Source organism: Anthonomus grandis, chromosome 2 (genome assembly GCF_022605725.1).
Source record: "Anthonomus grandis grandis chromosome 2, icAntGran1.3, whole genome shotgun sequence".
Lineage (NCBI taxonomy): Eukaryota > Metazoa > Arthropoda > Insecta > Coleoptera > Curculionidae > Anthonomus > Anthonomus grandis.
Window position 1 is genome coordinate 3,221,403 of NC_065547.1, and position 23,012 is coordinate 3,244,414.

A 23,012-nucleotide genomic window follows, 5' to 3' on the forward strand; every position below is an offset into this window, starting at 1 on the left:
GAGTGCCTGTAAAAAATAAAATAATTTGTCCCTTATTGACACAATAATATCTTGAGTTCTAGTAGTCAAGATTTTGAAATTATTGATTTATGGACTACTCTGAAGGCTTTTTTAGTTTTTGTTAAAGAACTTACTAAAATCCATTTTATAAAAGTCAAGTAATTGGAATTTTTATTTCAGGAGTGCCTGTAAAAACATAATAATTTGTCAACATTTATATGAGATAAAAGTATAGTTATCTCATTCCTTTATGAGCTAGATAGAGATAAACTTATGTGTCAAAAAGATATTGATACATTTAAATATTCAAACGTTTTTTCATAAATAACATTTAAATAATAGAGTGTTTATGGGTAAAAAAATTGAATGGGTTTATAGAAAACGACAGTCAACTGATCAAAAATTAGTCCCTATCACAAATTTTGTTCCAATCTTATCTTTTGGCTCATTGACAACATGCAGCAATATATGCCCTTCAGCGACACAATAAAGACTGCTTCTTCCTTCATTCTCTGGAAAAAAGTCCCTTTTTTGCCATAGTAAGAAAACCCTATTTTTATTAATTAAACAAGTTTAAAGTTTTGTTTTTTTCAGCTTACTGCCCCTGTTTGTCCTTAAGCGACACAATAAAGAATATAATTATAATGTAATGCTTTAGTATCCATATGCTGATGTGTGAGATGAAGCTGAAATCCATAGCAGCAACAGAGAAACTGTTTCCTTCCTTAATGGAAGAACCTGCTAAAGAACAAAGGCAAAAAAACAGAATTTAGAAAATTGTATTAACTCTTTGGGCCAGATTCAAAAGACTGGTTAAATTTATAAAAGTATTTAGTATCCTCACTGTAGTTTTAGGATTCAGTATACTTAAAATGTAGTGTCTTGTATAAGATTTTTAGTTTTTAGTATAAGCATTTAGCATAAGGGAAAAAAAGAAAAACACTTTTTTGTATTCTTCTCTCGTTCTTTGCATAAATACGTTACTGAAGTACTCAATTTAATTAACAAATTTAACTATTAACATGATTACATTTGCCATTTTTTGAAGAATTTCCAAGAGTTAATCGGACTTAGTGGGAAAAAAAATGAAAGGATTCTCATTCGCATTTTATAACATAAGATCATTGGTACCTCACTTGGCTGAATTTAAAACATTTTGGTTGGAAAAAAAATTTGACTTTGTTGGTCTGAGTGAGACATGGTTGCATTGTGGTATACCGGACGATGTTTTAAATGTTGATGGTTATAGATTTTTAAGATTAGATCGCAGTGCAGGCAGAGGCGGAGGTATTGGTATATTTATTTCAAATTCAATTGAATTTTTCAATTCAATTGAATTCGAGCAGCTACATTTAAATTGTTCGTCAGTACTAGAGGAGGTATGGCTTAAAATTAAACTTTAAAACAAAAACGTTATAATAGGCACTGTATACAGGCCTCCTTCAGGCTCTGTCTCAGATTTTCTGGATACCCTTGAGAATAGTTTATCACAACTTTATACAAATTGCCATGATATTATATGTGGTGGAGATATAAATATAGACCTGCTAAATATAGAGGACACAAAATCACAGAATTTCAGGAAAACAATAGAACTCTTTGATCTAAAACAAACAATTAATAGTCCAACTAGAATCTCAAATAATAGCTCAACACTAATCGATATTATTTTGGTTTCTACGCAGAAAGCCAGGCAAGATTTTTACGGTACTAATAAAGTAAATAATCTCTCTGATCATTATTTAGTATTTGGTCAATCTTATTTTAAAAATGTAGTAAACACCTACAAATCTATAAGGTCAAGATGCTTAAGTAAAATAGATAAACAAAGCGTGCTCAACTGCCTGGCTGTATCTTCTTTAAATAATACTTATTATATAAATAATCATGTGTTGAAAGTTGATTTTTTTACTAATACAATACTTAACTTATTTGATCAATTAGCTCCCTATAAAACAATTAACTATAAACATAGAAACCAGCCATGGTGTACTTATGCTGTTCAATGTTTTATCAAGCGAAAGGATCAGGCTTATAACAAATTTTAAAAAAATAAAACCCCTCTAAATTGGAATTACTATAAATACATTAAAAACGAAACTACTAGTATTATAAATAGAGAAAAAAGAGCCTACCTAGAACACTTACTAGAGAATAACAATGGCAACGGAAAGATTTTATGGAAAACTCTCAAAAATCTTAATATTTTAAACAAAAAGTCCGGTGATACCATTCCCAACAATCTTAATAATCCGAATGAAATAAACAAATTTTTTCTTCAATTTTCTCAACTTGAACCACCAGATCCAGACTTGATTTTATTATATACTACTAGTACGGCAAAAAACTTTATTGAGCTTTTTTCTTTTAGATTGACGGATGAACAGGAAGTTTACACTGCCTTATCATCAATAAAATCAAATGCTGTTGGTCCGGATGGTCTAAACAGTGAAATGCTAAAATTATGCTGCCCTCAGATTCTAAATATTTTAGTTAATATTTATAACTCGTGTATTCTCGTATCTAAATTTCCAGACTCCTGGAAAATTACTAGGGTTTTTCCGTTGCCAAAAACTAAAACCGAGCCCACAAACCTTTCAGAATTAAGACCCATATCCATTTTATCACCATGCTCGAAAATATTTGAAAAAATCTTAACCGCTAGAATAATAGAACACCTGAATAAACACAATATCCTTCCCTTGAGACAATCGGGATTTAGAAAAGGTTACAGTTGCTGTACAGCATTGTTGGACGTGGTTGATTCAATAATGTCAAATATAGACTCTGGAAACTCATGTGTTTTGATATTGTTAGACTACACAAGAGCATTTGATAAGGTAAACCACCAGGTTCTGTTCGCTTTGCTATTGCATATTGGATTTTCACAGAGTGCTGTCGATCTAATTAAAAGCTATTTATCTAATAGGGTTCAATATGTAGAAACTGATAAGGGATGTTCGGACAAAGGGTCGCTTCACTGTGGTGTTCCACAGGGCTCCGGGCTATCCCCGTTACTATTCTGCATATACACCTGTTATCTCACACATGCCCTTGAACACTGTATTGATTATAGTTTTGCTGATGATAAACAATTATTATACTCTGTCACACCTAATAGCATAGCACAAACTCAACATAAATAGAGATTTGAATCAACTAGTTCGAAACTCAGAAAAACACCAGTTAAAATTAAACCCTTTAAAAACTAAAATACTTGCTTTTGGAAAACAAAAAATTGACTTAGAAAACCAACTTAAAATTAATTTAAATAACTCAGAGCTTACCTTTGAAAAAAAATCTAGGAATTTGGGGGTAATTTTAGATACAGATTTAAGATTCAGCGAACATGTATCTGCGTGTGTACAGAGGGCGTATGCAAATTTAAAGCTGTTATATCCACATAGGCGTGCACTAAGTCAAAAACTAAAATTAACATTGTCAGATGCTCTTGTGTTAAGTCACTTTAATTATTGTGATGCATTGTATGGTCCATGCCTAACCAAACAGGATAGGGACAGGATACAGCGAGTTCAGAGGTCGTGTTTGCGGTTTGCATTTGGCATAAGGAAGTTTGAGCCAGTAATTCACAAACTCAAAACTTGCAATTGGTTGGATATGGAAAATCGCCGTACATTTCACTCCGCTGTCTTATTCCACAGAATAATATTTAATAAAAGTTCACCATATTTGTACAACAAAATAAAGTTTAGAACAGATGTTTACAACTTAAACCTAAGGTATAGGGGCTTAATATCTCCTCCTTTCCATAAGACTGCCTTGTTTGCAAGATCTTTCTCTTATAATGTTTACCTATTATACAATCATATTCCTCTCGAAATGAAAATACTCACGCCAACAAAATTCAAATATCTATATAAAAATAAATTGCTAACACACCACTAAGTCTTGTTGCTTTTTATTTATCTTTTTTTTTCATACGGTATAGTGTACTTGTGTTTTGGGTAGGTACAAACGTCTACTATAAGTATAAGAACTAGGAACTATTAGAATGTTTTAGGTAAAAACAGTGTTGTAATTTACTTGTGTTGAAATTATAAAACTACATACTACTTATGATTTGCTATTGTGCTAACATTGAATCTATATGTTAATTTAATATTCTTTGTTGTTAGTTACAGCTACAAAATTTTCACGGAGTTTATTCAATATCAGTTTTACTGCCTTAAACTCCATTTTGCAGTAATACATTTATCATGTATGAAGAATGTATACCAATAATGCATTGTAAACTTGTACTATTACTGGCAAATAAATTTATTTATTATTATTATTATATTATTATTATTTATCTTTGTTAATTTTCATCTAATCTCTCCTATTATGCACAATAACTAAATATCAGGCAAACAAATTAATAAATATTATATTCAGGATGTAAAGTGTGTTTTTTACAAGTAAGACTTGTGTCTTTTAAACGCATAAGATATAGACCGCTAGCTGATTTTTAATGTAAAAGTTGATTTTAAAAAATATACTTCCACTTTTCTGACTACATAATTACTTTTTATCAAAAGAGATTGGTACGAAATATAGAGATAGGGGTTTTCACGAGTATCTTATTATAATAATATATCATAATATGTATTAATTTAAAAAAAAACAATAATAAAGGACATTGAATATGGCAGCCAAAATCCCCATTAATAATCACCACCAAGTAAAAATAAATCTCAATACCCAAAAAAAGGAAATATATAAAATTTGAAGACAAACCAAAACATTTTACCCTTTTGTGTCAAAAAGTAAATATTTAATGCCTTAATCCACAGAATAAATGGGCCTAAGTAATTCGTACCACCTATTCTCTCATCACTTGTTATAAACACCCCACTGATGCGCTAAAAACTAAACTTATTAAATTAAAATTTTTGGTTAAACTCTTTTTCGTACTTAAATCTTACTTATATTTAAATTAAATATTATCTACCTATCAACTATCCTGAATTTCTAACTTAATAAAACTAATCCCAAGAATCCCGAATAATAAATGTTAAGGCCGGACCTGTGCAACTTTTCACGCTTGAGTGGCTGTGACTGAGGTCAGACGTCTAACAAAATAGTACGTGGGCGCATGTAGTCAAATTTTACGAATCAAATGTATAAATTCTTAAAAAAATGCTTAAAACCTTTATTTATTTAATTAAATATCGCTTAGAATATTACTTTATGACTGTTTTCACATAAAATTTTGCGATTTAAACATGCATGTCATGTGACAATACAAGCAACACCGGCACACGGACTATTCGCGGCACATCAAAGATTCTAATAGATCTCTGAACTAAACTATAATCACGGCAACTGTATGTTTGTTACACGGCTTATCTGATGACATGTGATTTGTTTATGGCCTCAGAATTTTCTGTTTAATCATATTACGATAATCGTTTCGTCATTAAAACGTTTGATGATTAATTGCAAGTAGGCACTTGCTCCAAAGTGATTTTCTACTATAAAATTCGGGTCAAAAGTCGAGAGTCACAAGATGAGGCATGTGATTGGTTTATCTATTGGAAATTTATCTATTAAAATTTTAATCTCACTTGATGTAATCCCCGACTCAACGAACTGGTGTGAAATAGTCAAGACCTTTCTAAATGTCAATTTTTTCTTAAATGTAGGCAAGAAGAACCACTTTTGAACATAATTAAATTTAAAAAAAAAATTGTCTTTTTATCTACGTCTCGATTTGCTGAATGAAAACTTTTATTGGATTTGGCTAAATTCCAAACGGTGTAAAAGATCTGATTTTTACGGCACTTAATTAATTAACCCTAAACTTATACCGGGTTATATAAACCGTTTTTTTTGTTCCGGAAAGGTTAATTAACGTTAACATTAAATTAATTATTAATTTCATAGGCTATGAAACCCTCTCTCTCTCTCTTGAAAAAATAAGCAAATGACATTTTAATTTGAACTCGAGATAACATTATTAGACAGAGCGAACTAATGAGAGTTTATTTTCTGCTGTCGTTCATTTATTTTTGGAAATTCATTCTAGAATAACCGCCGTAGAGTTTGTACATTTTGGCATATTTCTCATCATTTTCACGCATGTTTAACATACCATTATCAATTTATGGCGCTAATAACAGAAATATTAAATAGAAATTGCTTAATATTTCTGTTGCACTTTAACACATGCACTTATTACATTAGATTATGCAACGTGGATGCATGTCAGCCATATATTTACTGATAATATTTTTTTATTTCTTGTACAATTTCAATATTATGGTTTGTTTTAGTACAAATTAAGAGTTTTTATACATTAAGGAGATTACTACGGTTCTTGAGGCACTCCACGGTATTTCAAATAAATATTCTGGTAAAACTGTTAATAAAATCGTTCTGAGTCATTGATAATATTTGTATAAAATGATTTTCTGAATATTTTGAGGCCTCATTTGTCAATATACGTCACTTGGTTTCTGAGATAGTCAGGGTTTTTAAAGACTAACTACTGTTACAAGCCCAACCTCATTAATTTTATGCTAACTCAGAAACTGATTCTTGAATCGTTTTGAGGCTTGAATGTAATTTATGGAAAAAAATTCTAAGTAATCTGAGGCCCTATTTGTCAACATACGTTATTTAGTTTTAGAGATATTGAGGTTTTTTGAAGAAGTAATTATCGTTACAACACCAACCTCGTTAATTTCATGCTAACTCAGAAGCCGATACATAAATCGTTCTGAGCCTTGGATTGAATTTGTAAAAAAAAGTTTTCTGAGCAATCTGAGACCTCACTTATCAACATATGTAACTTAGTTTTCGACATATTGAGGTTTTTTGGGAACCAACTGCCTTGAGAAGACCAACCTTATTAATTTCATGCTAATTTACATATTGCTGTTTGGATACTTCTGAGCCTTAAACAAAATTTATAAAAATAAGTTTTCTGAGTGATTTGAGGCTTTTTCAGGTCTTTTTGGGGACTAATTGCCGTTATAAGACCAATCTCATTAATTTCATTGTAAATCAAAAGCTGCTACTTGGATCGTTCTAAGCCTTAAACAAAATTTGTAGAAAAAAGTTTTCTGAGCAATCTGAGGCCTCACTTGTCAATATATGTCACTTAGTTTTTGAAATATTGAGATTTTTTGAGGACTAATTGCCGTTGTAAAAACTACCTCATTCATTTCATATTTACTCAGAAGCCGATACTTGAATCGTTCTGAGTCTTAAACAAAATTTGTGGAAAAAATTTTTCTGAGCAATCTGAGGCGTCGCTTGTCAACATAAGTCACCTAAATTTTGAGATATTGAGATTTTTTGGGGACTAACTGCCGTTGCGAGAACTACCTCATTAATTTCATACTAACTCAAAAGTCCATACTTGTATCGTTCTGAGCCTTGAATGAAATTTGTACAAAAAAGTTTTCTGAGCATCCTGAGGCCTCACTTGTCAAAATACGTCATTTAGTTTTTGAGATATTGAGATTTTTTGGGAACGAACTTCCGTTGCAAGAACTACCTCAATTATTTTATACTAACTCAGAAGCTAATACTTGAATCCTTCTGAGCCTCAAACGAAATTTGTAGAAAAAAGTTTTCTGAGCACCCTGAGGCCTGACTTGTCAAAATATCTCACTTAGTTTTTGAGATATTGAGATTTTTTGAGGACTAATTGCCGTTGCAAAACCTACCTCGTTCATTTCATATTTACTCAGATGCCGATACTTGGATCGTTCTGAGCCTTGCATGAAATTTGTACAAAAAAGTTTTCTGAGTAATTTGAGACCTCACTTGTCAAAATACGTCAGTTAGTTTTTGAGATATTGAGATTTTTTGGAACTAACTGCCGTTACAAGAACTACCTTATTAATTTCATTCTAACTCATAAGTTGATACTTGGATCGTTCTAAGCTTTGAATGAAATTTGTACAAAAAAGTTTTCTGAGCAACCTGAGGTTTCACTTGTCAAAATACGTCACTTAGTTTTTGAGATATTGAGAATTGTTGGGGACTAACTACCGTTGCAAGAACTACCTCATTAATTTCATACTAACTCAGAAGCCAATACTTGGATTGTTCTGAGCTTTAAATGAAATTTGTACAAAAAAGTTTTCTGAGCAGCCTGAGGTTTCACTTGTCAAAATACGTCACTTAGTTTTTGAGATATTGAGAATTGTTGGGGACTAACAGCCGTTGCAAGAACTACCTCATTAATTTCATACTAACTCAGAAGTTGAATCTTGAATCGTTCTGAGCCTTGAATGAAATTTGTTCAAAAAAGTTTTCTGAGCAACCTGAGGCTTTACTTGTCAAAATACGTCACTTAGTTTTTGAGATATTGAGATTTTTTGGGAACTAACTGCCGTTACAAGAACTACCTCATTAATTTTATACTAACTCAGAAGCCGATACTTGGATCGTTCTGAGCCTTGAATGAAATTTGTACAAAAAAGTTTTCTGAGCAACCTGAGGCTTCGCTTGTCAAAATACGTCACTTAGTTTTTGAGATATTAAGAATTGTTGGGGACTAACTGCCGTTGCAAGAACTACCTCATTAATTTCATACTAACTCAGAAGCCGATACTTGAATCGTTCTGAGCCTTGAATAAAATTTACACAAAAATGTTTTCTGAGTAACCTGAGACTTGACTTGTCAAAATACGTCACTGAGTTTTTGAGATATTGTGATTTTTTGAGGACTAACTGCTGTTACAAGAACTACCTCATTCATTTCATATTTACTCAGAAGCCGTTGAATCGTTCTGAGCCTTAAATAAAATTTGTACAAAAAATTTTTCTGAGTAATTCGAGACCTCACTTGTCAACATACGTCACTTACTTTTTGAGATATTGAGATTTTTTGGGGACTAACTGCCGTTACAAAAACTACCTCATTCATTTCATATTAACTCAGAAGCCAATACTTGGATCGTTCTGAGCCTTAAACAAAATTTGTAGAAAAAAGTTTTCTGAGCAATCTGAGGCCTCACTTGTCAACATAAGTCACTTAAATTTTGAGATATTGAGATTTTTTGGGGACTAACTGCCGTTGCGAGAACTACCTCATTAATTTCATACTAACTCAGAAGTTGATACTTGGATCGTTCTAAGCCTCAAACAAAATTGTAAAAAAAAATTTTCTGAGCAACCTGAGGTTTCACTTGTCAAAATACGTCACTTAGTTTTTGAGATATTGAAAATTGTTGGGGACTAACTGTCGTTACAAGAACTACCTCATTCATTTCATATTTACTCGGAAGCCGATACTTGGATCGTTCTGAGCCTTTGAAATGAAATTTGTACAAAAAAGTTTTCTGAGCAACCTGAGGCCTCACTTGTCAAAATATGTCACTTAGTTTTTGAGATATTGAGATTTTTTGGAGACTAATTGCCGTTGTAAAAACTTCATTCATTTGATATTTACTCAGAAGCCGATACTTAAATCGTTCTGAGCCTTGAATGAAATTTGTACAAAAAAGTTTTCTGAGCAACCTGAGGCCTCACTTGTCAAAATATGTCACTTAGTTTTTGAGATATTGAGATTTTTTGGGGACTAACTGCCGTTGCAAGAACTACCTCATTAATTTTTTTACATGTTTTTGAGATATTGAGAATTGTTGGGGACTAACTGCCGTTGCAAGAACTACCTTATTAATTTTATACTAACTCAGAAGCCGATACTTGGATCGTTCTGAGTGTTAAAATAAAATTTGTACAAAAAAGTTTTCTGAGTAATTCGAGACCTGACTTGTCAACATACGTCATTTAGTTTTTAAGATACTGAGATTTTTTGGGTACTAATCGCCGTTAGAAGAACTACCTCATTAATTTCATATTAACTCAGAAGCCGATATTTGGCTCGTCCTAAGCCTTCAATGAAATTTGTACAAACAAGTTTTCTGAGCACTCCAAGCCTTATTTCTCAACATATGTTTTTTGAGATATTGATGGTTTTTAGGGACCAAATGCCGTTACAAGACTAACGTTATTGATTTCATACTAACTCAGAATCTGATAATTGGATTGTTCTGAGCCTGAAATTATACTTGTAGAAAAAAGCTTTCTGAGCAATTTGAGGCCTCAATTGTCAACATAAGTTTTTTAGTTTTTGAGCGACTAATGGCCGTTAAAACACCAACCTCATTAATGTCATGCTAACTCAGAAGCTGATAATTCAATCGATTTAAGCCTTAAATGACATTTGTAGAAAAAAGTTTTCTGAGTATTTTAAGATCTCACTTATTAATATACGTCATTTACTTTTTTGAGATACTGAGATTTTATGGGGACTCACTCCCGTTACAAGAACTACCTCATTAATTTCATACCAACTCAGAAGCCGATACTTGGATCGTTCTGAACCTTCAATAGAATCTATACAAAAAAGGTTTCTGAGCACCCTATTTTGACTGACACTTTATTTGTCAACATTATTACATATTATTTAGTTTTTTCAGATATGGTGGTTTTTTGGGAACCAACTGCTGTTTTAAGACTAACGTTACTGATTTCTTATTAACTCGGAATCCGATAATTGGATCATTCTGAGCCTAAAATTAAGCTATCTGAGCAATCTGAGGCCTCATTCATCAACATACGTCATTTACTTTTTTCAGATGTTGAGGTTTTTGGGAACCAACTGCCGTTACAAAAGCAATCTCATTAATTTCAAGCTTACTCAGAAGCTGATACTTGAATCGATCTGAACTTGAAATAACATTAGTAGAAAAACGTTTTCTGAGAAATCTAACACATTATTCATTAATATATGACATTTAGTTTTTGAGATATTGAGGTTGTTTGGGGACTAACTACCGTTTCAAGAACTAGCGGATTAATTTCATACTAACTCAGAAACTAATACTTGGATCGTTCTGAGACTTAAAGTATATTTGTAGAAAAAGTTTCTGAGTAATCTGATGCATCATTTGTCAACATTCGTAATTTAGTGTTTTGAGATATTAAGGTTTTTTGGGGACCAACTGCGGTTACAAGATCAACCTCATTTAGCCTAGTTAGTATAATACATACGAATTCAGAAGCTTTATACTTGGATCGTTCTGATGCTTGAATGAAATTTGTAAAAAAACATTTTCTGAGCAATCTGAGACTTTATTTGTCAAAATATGTCATGTAGTTCTTAAGATATTGACGTTTTTTGCAGACCAAATTGTGACTTTTTTCAAGTGTCCACCAGACAAACCTCAGTAATTTACGGGTATCTCAGAGGCGGTTGCTTAAACCGTTCTAATCCTTGAACGAAAATTGTATTGAACGACTTTCTGACCATTCTAAGTCATTACCATTTGGCAAATTCAATATACAACCAATACAACATTGTATTTTCTATTTTTACATCCAAGCATGTTACTTTTCCAAAATTAATGCCACCTTTCTAAAAATATCCACATTTATATAATTGATTCAGTAAAGCTTTCTATTCCGCGTGACGGTACAGTCACTCATGTGACTATAAACGTGATGTTCTAACACATAAAACTTTTAAATTGGGACCATCACAGGACCAGAACATTTTTTTTGACAAAATGCCATACGAATGTTCGAGTATTATGAACTTTTTTTACAATGTTTCTGAGCATATAGGGTTTATGGTAAAACTAATGTAGAATTTCTCGTTATTCCAGAGTGAGTCAATGAGTCCGAACAATGAGGAGGCAACGAGTCAGGACATGAGTCAGAGCGGAGGTGAGGCCTCAAACAGTGGAGTATCGGACTATAGTGGCCCACCTATTTTTAACATGGTCTATCCCGGGTATTACGTTAATGGTGCATGCACGCCTACTGGTAAGTATTATGTTTTGAGTGGTTGAACAAATGTAGAAAACCCATCAATTCTACTCATATTATCCAAATAACACAATGGTATAATCAGACTTTCGGTATCACTAACCTATTTATATAACTGCAGCATTTTTGGTTGTTCCTGAAGTACATTGAATTTTAATTAAATATTTATATCTTATTACAATTGTTTGGGTTTTATTAAAAAGAGTGGTAAGCGCATGGATGACGTATATTCTCGTCTGGCCAAACCGCATGGACCTTGGATTTCTGTTCTGTTAATAACCAATAGATGGTGCCACGTGTGTTCATGTCGAAACCAGTAAAGGAATGAATATTTCCAGCATTCTCTAGTGAGTTTTCCACTTTAACCACCATATGTTAGATCCAGACATATAGTGGGACTTATATGGTAAAAAAAGAGCTGCACGAGTTAATCAAAAGAAAAAATTCCTATTTCTTTAACCTCCTTAAGAATTAATTAAAAAATAAATTTCTCATATCCTAGGCATATGAGCATAAGAGAAAACCCAGGAAATTTGGATCCTTTGCTGGATTTACTTATGTATCGTTAAATCTTTTCTCACATACAGAACTATTTCTTAGGTTTATTATTCGATTAGGTGTAAATTAAAGCACTCGATGCACAAAACGTCATAGAATAGTCGTATCATCTGCAAATAAAGTAAATTTCCCTGATTTATTAAGTCGGATAAAGTGACTAAGAACTGAGTCAGTCTTTTAGATTCCCTTCTTCACGGTTAGAACAAATTATCCCCAAGACATTATTGAGAATTTTTAATTCTAGACGATATATGTATAATACACTTGTTCCAGGCAATTAATCCACATAAGGAATTTTCAATTCCAGGCAGTTGAACCATGCAATACTTTTTTAATTTCAGACAGTCTAGATGATTTATTATTGCACCTAGTTAAGCCTCATAATGAATTTTCGCTCTTTTTCAAGTCCTTTATCCAAGTAACTCAATGGTACCATCAGATTTTTAGTACCACTAACCCTCCTCTTAGAATCAAGAAAACATTTTTAAAAAATCCAAAATATCCATCGACATGGTACTCGTTTTTAGCTTCTTTTGACTGATAAATTGAATAAAAAGGTTTTTTGAAAATTTGTGTTTTGATATCATCAACGATTAGAAAGAAATATCTGATAGTGAAGAAATATTCCATATTTGCAGTGGAGTCGTAGGTTAAGGTAAAATGAAAATCCTGCAGTCTCCCTCTGTAAACATTTAGTTATTTAAAATTCCCTACATGTTTCGGACACAGTTGTTTTAATTTTTGTGTGTTAATTGTTTTAATTTTTCTCAATTATTTACAATTTTGAAATAACATTTTTAACAAAGAAAATAGTTTTTGATCTTAAAATTAAGTATTTGTAATAGTCTTAGGTCTGGTTTATACCTGATGATTTGTAACATACCTTTTAATTTTATTAAACGTGATCAAAAATACTTTATGACTGTAGTAGGTTAAAAAATATTTATGTCTGATTATTTCAAAAACAGGGCTCCTATCGAAATAAGACAAGAGCACCTTTTTTATGTAAAAATATTGATTTTTTTCGATTTTATTATCAAAATTATTAGAAAGTAGCTAGGAAAAAAATTTTGACATTTTTATCCTTGCTGACCACTAATTTTAATTAACCCTATATACATTTTAGCATAAAATGTTATGAAAGCAGTTAGTAACAATAACAGTAGGTATAGTATACGATAAAATTTTCGAAAAATAACGACCAGGCGTTTCGAAAATATTAACAAAAAACCACCTTCAATAGGAATTATAACACACCTTGTAACATGAAAACGATTCACTTTTCAAGACTCCTGTATATGAAGTTTTGTCTTATTTTTAGACAAAGAGGCGGCTGGTAAAATATTGCGATGTAATTTTGGGACACCCTGTATATTATGCAATTATTATCTAAAATTGAGTCCACAGCCAACTCATCCAACTAAAAAGTGTTCCAGACAAAACCAGAAAATACTATTGGGGACATAGTGAAGCCACTCCCATTATTGTCAATAAGGTTGTTGTTTTATTTTTCGTGTGTGTAAATTACAAAATATGTAATTATAGGATAGGAGTACAAATACAAAGCGATAAAAAATCCTATAAATTTACAATTTTAGCCCCCAAAAAGTTCCAAAATCCAAAAATTTTTATTTGGTTCACTTGGAGTTAACTAGGGCACCATTTTAAGCTAATAATTATCTCAATCGTACTTGCCCCGCCAAAGGGGGCGCTAAAATAATTTGTACACAAATGTGTATCTTGGGTCCATATTATATCCTTTAAACTCGCGAATACCAATGTACACATTTGTGTACAAAATATTTTTCAACAGTAGCTAATTAAAATTTAGTATCTAACTAAAGTTAAAATAAAAAATAAAAAACATTTTTTAATTTTAAAAGTGCATTTATTTAATATGAAAAAAAAACATAACATATATCGCTAAAGAACATAAAAGAGGAATCTTGTTTTAATTATGAAACTCAATAAAACAATCACGGTCTTTAACAACGCATAAAAAAATATTACACGAAATGCACTTGACTCGCGTACGTCTCGTACAGTCGGGATTTCTGTACCTCTGAGCCTCTTTAATATCCATGGCTTTTAGTAGATGCGCCGGGCTTTTGATTTTTCCACTTCAGGAGGAGGTAGAGGCACCATTCCAGCCGACCCGGTAATTTTTTTCGCATCATCAGATTCAGATTCGGCAGTTGATATTCCTTTAATTAGTGCTTCTGCTATGCGCATTTTAAATTCGATTAAATCTAGAATGTCAGTCTTTTTGACTTTTAATATTTCACAGTCACTCCTATACTGATTCCATGAGTTGACTACTGCACAATCCATGAAGTGTTCAAACACTCTTATTGGCCATTTTTTAGTTTTATGATAACATCTATAAGCTGCAATTAGTCGATTCAGTAAATCAACCCCTCCCATAAGTTCATTGTAGCGCCTTACTACATCTGGTTGGGGAACATTTAAATACTGTTGATCAGGCCTCAAATATCTTCGACATTGATTGTATTGGATTAATGCTGTGTGCTGAAGAGGCCATTGTTATTGCCTTATTGTCCATCCACCTAACTAGAGCTACCTTTTTATCATCTTTTACTTTTGATTTTATGGTCCCTCTGCCTAACTTTAATAGTTCATAGTCAGTGGAAAAACCAACTTTTGGAAATCTGTTGGACATTGCAGTTCCTGTACTAGAAATTCCCTTTTCCCTTAGTTTATCTAATAAAGTAACGCTTGTAAAATAGCGGTCGAAATAAATGTTTGATAAAAGTTTCACTTGGCTCTACCCCCTGCATCTAAATTTTCCTTCTCGACGTCTTCTGGAAAATTAGTTGTTTTTCCTTGGTAAATTTCAAAATCTAAAATAGTTTTCCTTTTTTGAAGCTAAAACATAGTTTTTTAGACCAGTGGGGTTGGGTTTTCGAGGAACGTACTGTCAAATAACTACTTTACCCGAAAATGGTATCATTTGTTCATCAATGCTCACATTCTCCTCTCTCGGTAGCCGCGCCAAAACCGCATTATGAAAAGAAGTTATTATTGGACGCACTTTCCATAGTTTATCACGTTTTTGTTCTTCATCTGAAACTTCCAAGTTATTAACAGCATGAAGATAATTTCTTATTTTAAAAAATCTATTCCTGCCCATTGTATCAGCGATCAGTGGAATTTTAAATGATTTTGACCAGTACATGCGTATTCGAGGGTAACCCAAAACTCCCATTAATAATGTAATTCCGACGTAGGCACGTATTTCGGTCTCGCTTGTATTAAGCAAAGTATTACAAGTTTGTTGAAAATGAATATTTGTATTTTCCGTTAGATTTTTAAAAAAAGCTTTATCGAAGTACTGATGGAAATAATCAATTGGATAATAGTTCTTCCTTTCCTGAACATCAGGTAAAGGAGGAATGAATTGCGCAAAATTAGTCTCTAAATCGCAGCCCTCTTTTACGTCATGCCATTTTTGGGCCGGTACTTTTTGAGTTTTTTGCCTCTTACGCGATTGATTTAAGTTACCAACAGATCTCTTTGTTGGGGATGGTTTTTTTTTAGTGGCTAGTATTGAGTTATTACCGAAGGAGCTGCTGACATCACTTTCATTGTCTTCCTGAACAGGACAAATTAAGTTTGGAAAAACTCTACTAAGGGGAATTGAATCTTCTTCTTCTGAACTTGTTGCATTGTTATGTGCATCCAAATTAATTGTTGGGATCACTGGTGATTCCCTGATAGATGATTCCCCATTTCTTGAAAAGTCACTGCTGGAGTCACTAAATCGTAACGGGCATTAATAGCTTCAAAGTCGCTTTCTTCGTCAGTGGCAAAAAAATCGCTCTGATCCAAAATCTCCGCTAATTGTTCGTCGCTGTAGTAAACGTTCCGACCTAAAAAAAAACTTCTTTTAGACCCAATATGGCCACATTTGTGATAGGGACTTTTGGTCAATAAGACCCAACGTACACAAATGTGTACAAACAAATTTGTCGTGGCGTGATTTACAAACAAAAATTAATTTATAATTTTTAAGGAATTTGTCCTATATTTTAGTCTTCCTAGATACTAATTTACTAGATTTCTACCCTACATAATTTGTTTTTAAGCAAAATTTGGTACTTACGGCGAACCGGTTTGGCCTTTTCAGAATCAGCTGTACTGGTAGACGCCAGAACACTTTCACCAAAGTATATAGTTTTTAACTGTGTTAGACTGTGCTTTCACTTTCGCACAGGTTGCCTGCCAGATAACAAGTGGCACTTGCGGGGCCTAAACAGACTGTTACTAATAGGTAAAGTCAAAAAATGGAGTTAAATATTTTGTACACAAATGTGTACCGGGGGTCTGAAGAGGATATATTTTTTAATTATACCAAAATCAAGAGCTTAAAAACCTTGTGCAAGCGGGCAATAATTACGTATTTAACGGATGTAGAAAAATTTTCATAATTTCCAAAGTTTTGTATTTTTTCAATCATCCTCACTTTTTTATCAATATTTTGACCACACTCAACACTTTATGCAAGAATTTTCAAAAAAAAATCGTTTTTTTGAAGGTCCCTTTATTTTTACCGGACCCCGGTCACCCCGGCTCTATTTCCCAATGGTTCGTTCTAAAATAAATCGTAAAGAAGAGCATCGTGGGCGCTAAAATCTGAATCTCAATAGCTCTGGACTCTTAACCACCAACACCACAACAAGAATCTTCTAGAAGTTCTGAATTTTGTTTATTTCCATTGCATATTTTATAAATACATAGGCAAATTTGTATAGACTCTCAAAAAACTTGTTTAAAAATGAAAATAAAGCCACCAACATGATATTCGTTTTCAGCTACTTTTGAATGACAAATTTAATGGTGAAATTAGATTTTTGATTCATCGACGATTTTCCCAAAATCATAAAAACTTTCTCAAAAGTCACATTAAACTGATCGAAATTATACATTTTTGCAACCCATTTTTTCCAACTAACTTAGTGGTACAATCAGATTTTTGGTACTACTTACCCTCCTCTCAAAACTATGACAATTTTTCAAAAATCGAAATAAACCCATCGACACTGTTCCCATTCATTCATTTATTCTGCCGAATTTAATGACCAAATCAGATTTAAAATTCCAATTTGCTACGTCGCACAGTGCTTCGAGTATATAGGACCTTGGGACAAAAATCAGTTACTTCTATTTGACTAAGCGTAACGCTCCGAAACTTATGCAACTTTGTACCAATAAAAGGCCCTTTCATTGAAAGAATTTAGACAATTTAATATCTAATGTTACAGGGAAATATGCGACCAATACATTAAGAGCTGGACAAATAAAAATGTTGCTTTTTAGTTTTCTTATAAAAAAAACAATAGTAACTTGCTGATTTACCCCTATGAAAATTAAATTATTTACTTAACTTTTAATAGCAACAATACAATTACATAACAAATTTAAAGTACACGATATCTATAACTTCCATAAGTGTAAAAGTTGATTTCTTTTTCGTAATCTTTAGTATGCTGGTATTTCTTACAAGAGAAATTTAGCCCAAAAAAAAAACTATACCACTATACATATAATGTATTTAAAATATTAATAAAAAGGTATATACACACAAATACAAATTTTTCTTTAAAGGAAATACGGCAAAAAATATTACAGATACAAACAATAAATGTAAAAAGTGGGAAAAAATAACTCCTAAATTTAGCAAAAAATAAACAGTACTAATACTAAATATGAAAATGCTTTTAAGTTTTATGTGAAAATTAATCTAATCAAAATTAAAATTTTGTTTTTATTTTAACTAAAACTGAAAACTATAACAAAAAAATCTTAACTCAAAAAAGATATGGAAAATATGTACACATATTATGTATAGGTTTAAGGAATATTATTCTGAATCAGAATTATCGCTAAAATCACTGCTGACAGAATTTTCTAAATTTATGTCTAAATCATCAATTAATGATCTTTCCTCTCGTATAATATATTTTTCGACTTTCCGGTTTTGATTCTCATTTTGCTTTGAAGTGACTGTCCTTTGCAATGAGGTAATGGGCTCTGATGTTAAAAGTAGTCTTTTTAATAAATCCATATTACATTTTGTTCTAGAATACTTGCGGGCGGGTGTGAAATAATCGATATTTTCTTGCCTCATTATGTCTCGCTTCTAATGCATCCTCGGAAAGTTGTCCTATAGGTAAAGAAAATGAATCGAGTATTTCAGATCCGTGTACCAGAACCTTATGCAAGCTACTTGGCATGTAATACCAATTATATAAATCTAAATATAATTGTTTAGATTAAAGTTTCTTAAACTCTAGTACCTGAATGTGACAGCCACTAGAAAGAGTTCCAAGAATAGTCGAAAAATTTATTATAAGACGCTTGTCTATTCCTGTTATTTCAGAGCTTGGATCTGGATTGTAAAAAAAGCGTCTAGCTGTATTGCCATCGTTGCTTGATCCGTCTCCTTGCTTTGGTTTGTCCACAATCAGGCCTATTTTTTATTTAAAATCTGACTGTATTTTCTTTTTGTTGTTTTCCACTATTTTCTTATTTTCTGCTCCTTTAACTTGCCAAGATCTTATTTGCAATCGATAACTAATGTGAAGTAAGCACTCAAAAAATCTTATCCAGCAGTGTAATGTGGACAAACCAAAGCTGTAGTTTTCTACTTTTGAAGGACGGTTGGTATTTGGCAAATTCATTTCTTTCGGACTTGATCCACAGATCATGCATCTGGATGTTGCGTTTGTGTCAGAGAGAATATCTGCTACACTACCATCCATCATAGTGAACAACATTTTAAATGATACTATACAAGTAGTTCCGTTTTAAAATTTTAAAATAAAATTATTAAGGTCATTAATTTTATTTTTAATTTCTTGTTCTTCATTGCGCACTAGCTCTTTATTCTCTTTTTGAAATATGAATTTAAAAGGTCGACAGAAAAGTGTAGATGATGAACGAGAATTAACCCATATATCTTTCTTACTTTGTACATCACGTAGTCGTAAGGGAACGAAAGCCTCTAAAAACATATATTCATCTGTCAAAGATATATCAGAAAATTTTTGCTTGTATTGGCTATGGCCAGAACTACCATTAAAACCATTTTTGCATATAAGCTCCAGTTTTCTATTCTTCTGTATATTTGCTATTTTAATAATGCTTTAAGCTGTTGAATTTAATATATCTTGTAAATCAACTTCTGCTGAAATTGCGGTGGCGCAAATTTTAAAGGGTAACAAAGCATTTTGACATTGTCTTAAGGTATTGTATAAACTTGGAAAAATATGTACTCCCATTTTATTGACTACCGAGCGCAATAAATTGTATTTTCTTTCTGATAAGTCAAGATCTCAATAGAGAGCTAGTGCCTGATAGAAAGTAAGAGATGTATGTGGCGGCGATGAACTACTTACAAGTTTTGCAGCATATAAAATTTCATCAGATGTTCTGCCAGCAGTGATTTTTTTAGCGCGCTGAAGTTTCGTCCGCTTTGAAGACCCTGTAAATGCTTTTAGCGGCCTACCACGAATACGGGATGGACCAGCGACTTCTAAGTTAAAATTGACTTTTCTTCCACCTATTAAACATTCTGGTAATGGTAACTCAGTTTATAACCAAATTTTATTTTTTTCCATAAATCTGACACGATTTCGCGATGCTATTACTCCATTTTTTATTAAAATGAAGGCAAATAATTCTGCTTTGCTTGGTGAAGTGAGTTTCAACTTGAGGCGAGGGATTTCGAAAAATTTAAAAGGGAATGGATTTTTTCATAAATAAATAGTTTTGGATTTTGATTCCGATGTTCTATCCATATCTCAAAAAAGATCCGCTTTCTTTATTGATTTGACATCCTCTGAAAAAAAAATATTTAAAGCTTCGTCGCAGACTGACGCAGATAAACTATATACGAAATGATAATATATAAATGTATTAACAATAAAATGCAAAAACTACAAATGGTTTTAAGAGGCTTTTTTTATATGCCTTTTTAAAGTTTCAAATTTAAAGCGAAATATAAAATAATTGCACTGCTTTTACATTTATTATGGTTAAATGATAAACGACTTTAAAATTTTTTAATACATGATATTAAAGTACATACCTTGTTGTACACTGTCCATGTTTAAAAAAGATTTCAACGTTTAACCGCTTGTCTTGAAACACCAACAAAGTATACTCAAGTTTTAATTACAAAAAGGTACTGGTCAACACACGAGATTTTATTATTTTTGGCGCAAATACTTATAAACAAAAAATGCTATATACGATAACATTTTTGTGGAATAGTGGCTATTTGTTTATGGTCTTTAAGATAAGGTATTTAAATACTTCTGAAAAAAAAGTCACTTTTTCGATTTTTGTCCATTGGTCGAAGCACTGTGCGTCGCGTCAATTATTAGTTGTAAATAAATTAGTTCACAGGGTTGCCAAGTCGCAAAGATTTTTCCCAAATTTAGGATATGCTGATGACACAAACTGTTTGTAATCAAAAAATTACGTAACTAATATTATAGGAAAAATATAAAATATAAAGTTGTCAGACTGACCTTTCCTGAGATTTTATACTATAGCCGACGTCCCGTATTTTATGGGCCACCACAATCGTTTTCCAATAATAGAATTCCAGTCCGTACGTACTCGTCAGGTGCCTAACGACAATTTCGCCATGTTGCCGACCACGTGATAGCCGCTCAAAATTTATGTCGAAATAGTTTGGCAAACCGTCAAAATACCTGTTATGATCCAAAGAGTGCGTTACTCTCTTAAAAACTATCAGGAAATTGGGTTTAACAAACAGTTAGCAAAATTAAAATAGAAACAAGTTACGCTATGCTAATTATAACGGAATAAATGGGATTTGTATTTTTGGAAAAATATTGACAGTAGAGAATATTTTATTTGCAATTGCGAATTTTTTTCAGATTTTTTTAAAATTTTTCTTGACTATGACATAAGAATTAGTGGTAGGGAAAATGAGATTGCACACAGATTTTTATTTGGAAAAAACAAGCTGAAAAACTGTACCATGTCCATGGGTTTATTTTAAATTTTGTAAGATTTTTTTGTATTTGGGAGGAGGGTTAGTGCACCAAAAATCTGATGGTATCATTGAGTTAGTTGGAAAAATTAACTGAAAAAAGTACCATATCAATGGGTTTATTGTAACTTTAGAGGAAGTTTTTTTGATTTTAAGAAAACCGTTGATGATAGTAAAAATCCAATTTCGCCGTTGAATTTTTTAGTCAAAAATAGATAAATAATGTCTTTATTAAGAATAATAATAGTGTCACATTATTAAATTCGGATTCCATAGAGGTCATTAAAGTTAAAAGCTAAAGTTAAAATATTGTCCTCATCGGCTCGATCTCGATACGATCACGACTTCAAATTCGATGGCGACTCAGTCGTGTCGAGCAGGGTGATTATATTGACGCCTTGCTCTCATGATCACACTGTAGTACATCATCCGCTGGAACGGCGCACGAACCGGTATCAAAGCCAAAAATCGATAACCCCCGCTAATAACCCACACACTACGCCGGCAACCCTCAGTTTTTATTTTCGTGCGCTTGAATACGGTCGTATCGTCCGGTTCCCGGTTCTATTTGTTCGTAATAAGTGAAAATGCCTAATCGACGCCATCCTATTTCTTCATCATCTTCAGACAGTGAGTCCTCGACAGCTTTCGTATGAAACGCAGAATTAGAAGATTAAAAAGGAAAATACATGAAGTGGAAAATATATCTCCGAGCGCCATAAAACACAGTAAACGTCGTCGCCGCCGCTCACCCTCGAGTTCGACCCCTTCTTCTACCTGCTCGAGGCAAGGAAATTATGAAAATAGAAAGGATCGAGGACGAGGTCGGTTTCGTGACTGGGTGTCTTTATCACAATCTTGCTCCGATTCCGAAGCGGATAAACCCAGCTTGCCCAACGAATTGGTGAAGGAATCGGTAAAGAAATTTCGACGCTTGAGAAGAGTGATATCTGACACTTCATCAGAGGATGAACGTAAATGGCTACTCTTGAATAAGGGAGGCATTTCTTATATCCCTAGCAATTTTGATTAAAATTGACTAGAAGGTCAAAAATATGATACTGCACAATCATGACCATGATTGCTGCTAAAATGCTGTATTATTCACCTTATTTTGGTTTTTCAGATTCTCCTGCAGAGGGTACCTCGACGAAGGTTTTTAATGAAAATATCCTTAATATTTTAAGAATGGATAAGGAAAAGGATTGTTTTTCCGCCCCAATTCAAGCAGACGTAGCACAGCAATGGGAGCTTTTGTTAAGAAAAGGTCTAAATGAAGTTGACTTGAAAATTCCTTGGAACTGTACTGCTGCCATTCCTCCTAAATTAAACCCGGAAGTTAAAGCAGCTGTGAATGGCACGGCGTTAAAACGTGACCTTAGGTTGGAAAGGTTCAATCCCAGATGGGATTTGGCTTAGCTGCTCTTTCCAAGGCTATTACTTCTCTCATGTCAGTGGAAGGTAAAATGAATGTAGAGGCCATAGAGGCAATTTGTGATGGGGCTAAACTTTTAGCTGATATTCACCATGACCAGTCTGTTTCTAGGCAGAATGTAATCTGTACATCTTTAGACAAACATTTGAAATCAGTTATTGAAGATGTTGACCTAGATGG

The 23,012-nt window shown here is 32.7% G+C and overlaps 1 protein-coding gene across 3 annotated transcripts in view; it reads left to right on the forward strand.

The window, feature by feature from the left end:
* LOC126733447 (titin-like) overlaps window positions 1-23,012 on the forward strand; it is a 114,767-nt gene that overhangs the window by 70,951 nt on the left and 20,804 nt on the right. For all 3 annotated transcript variants that reach the window (XM_050436757.1, XM_050436758.1, XM_050436759.1), the window contains one exon: window positions 11,631-11,790. In XM_050436757.1, coding sequence (XP_050292714.1) covers window positions 11,631-11,790 — 160 coding nt within the window. The remainder of the gene's footprint in view (window positions 1-11,630; window positions 11,791-23,012) is intronic.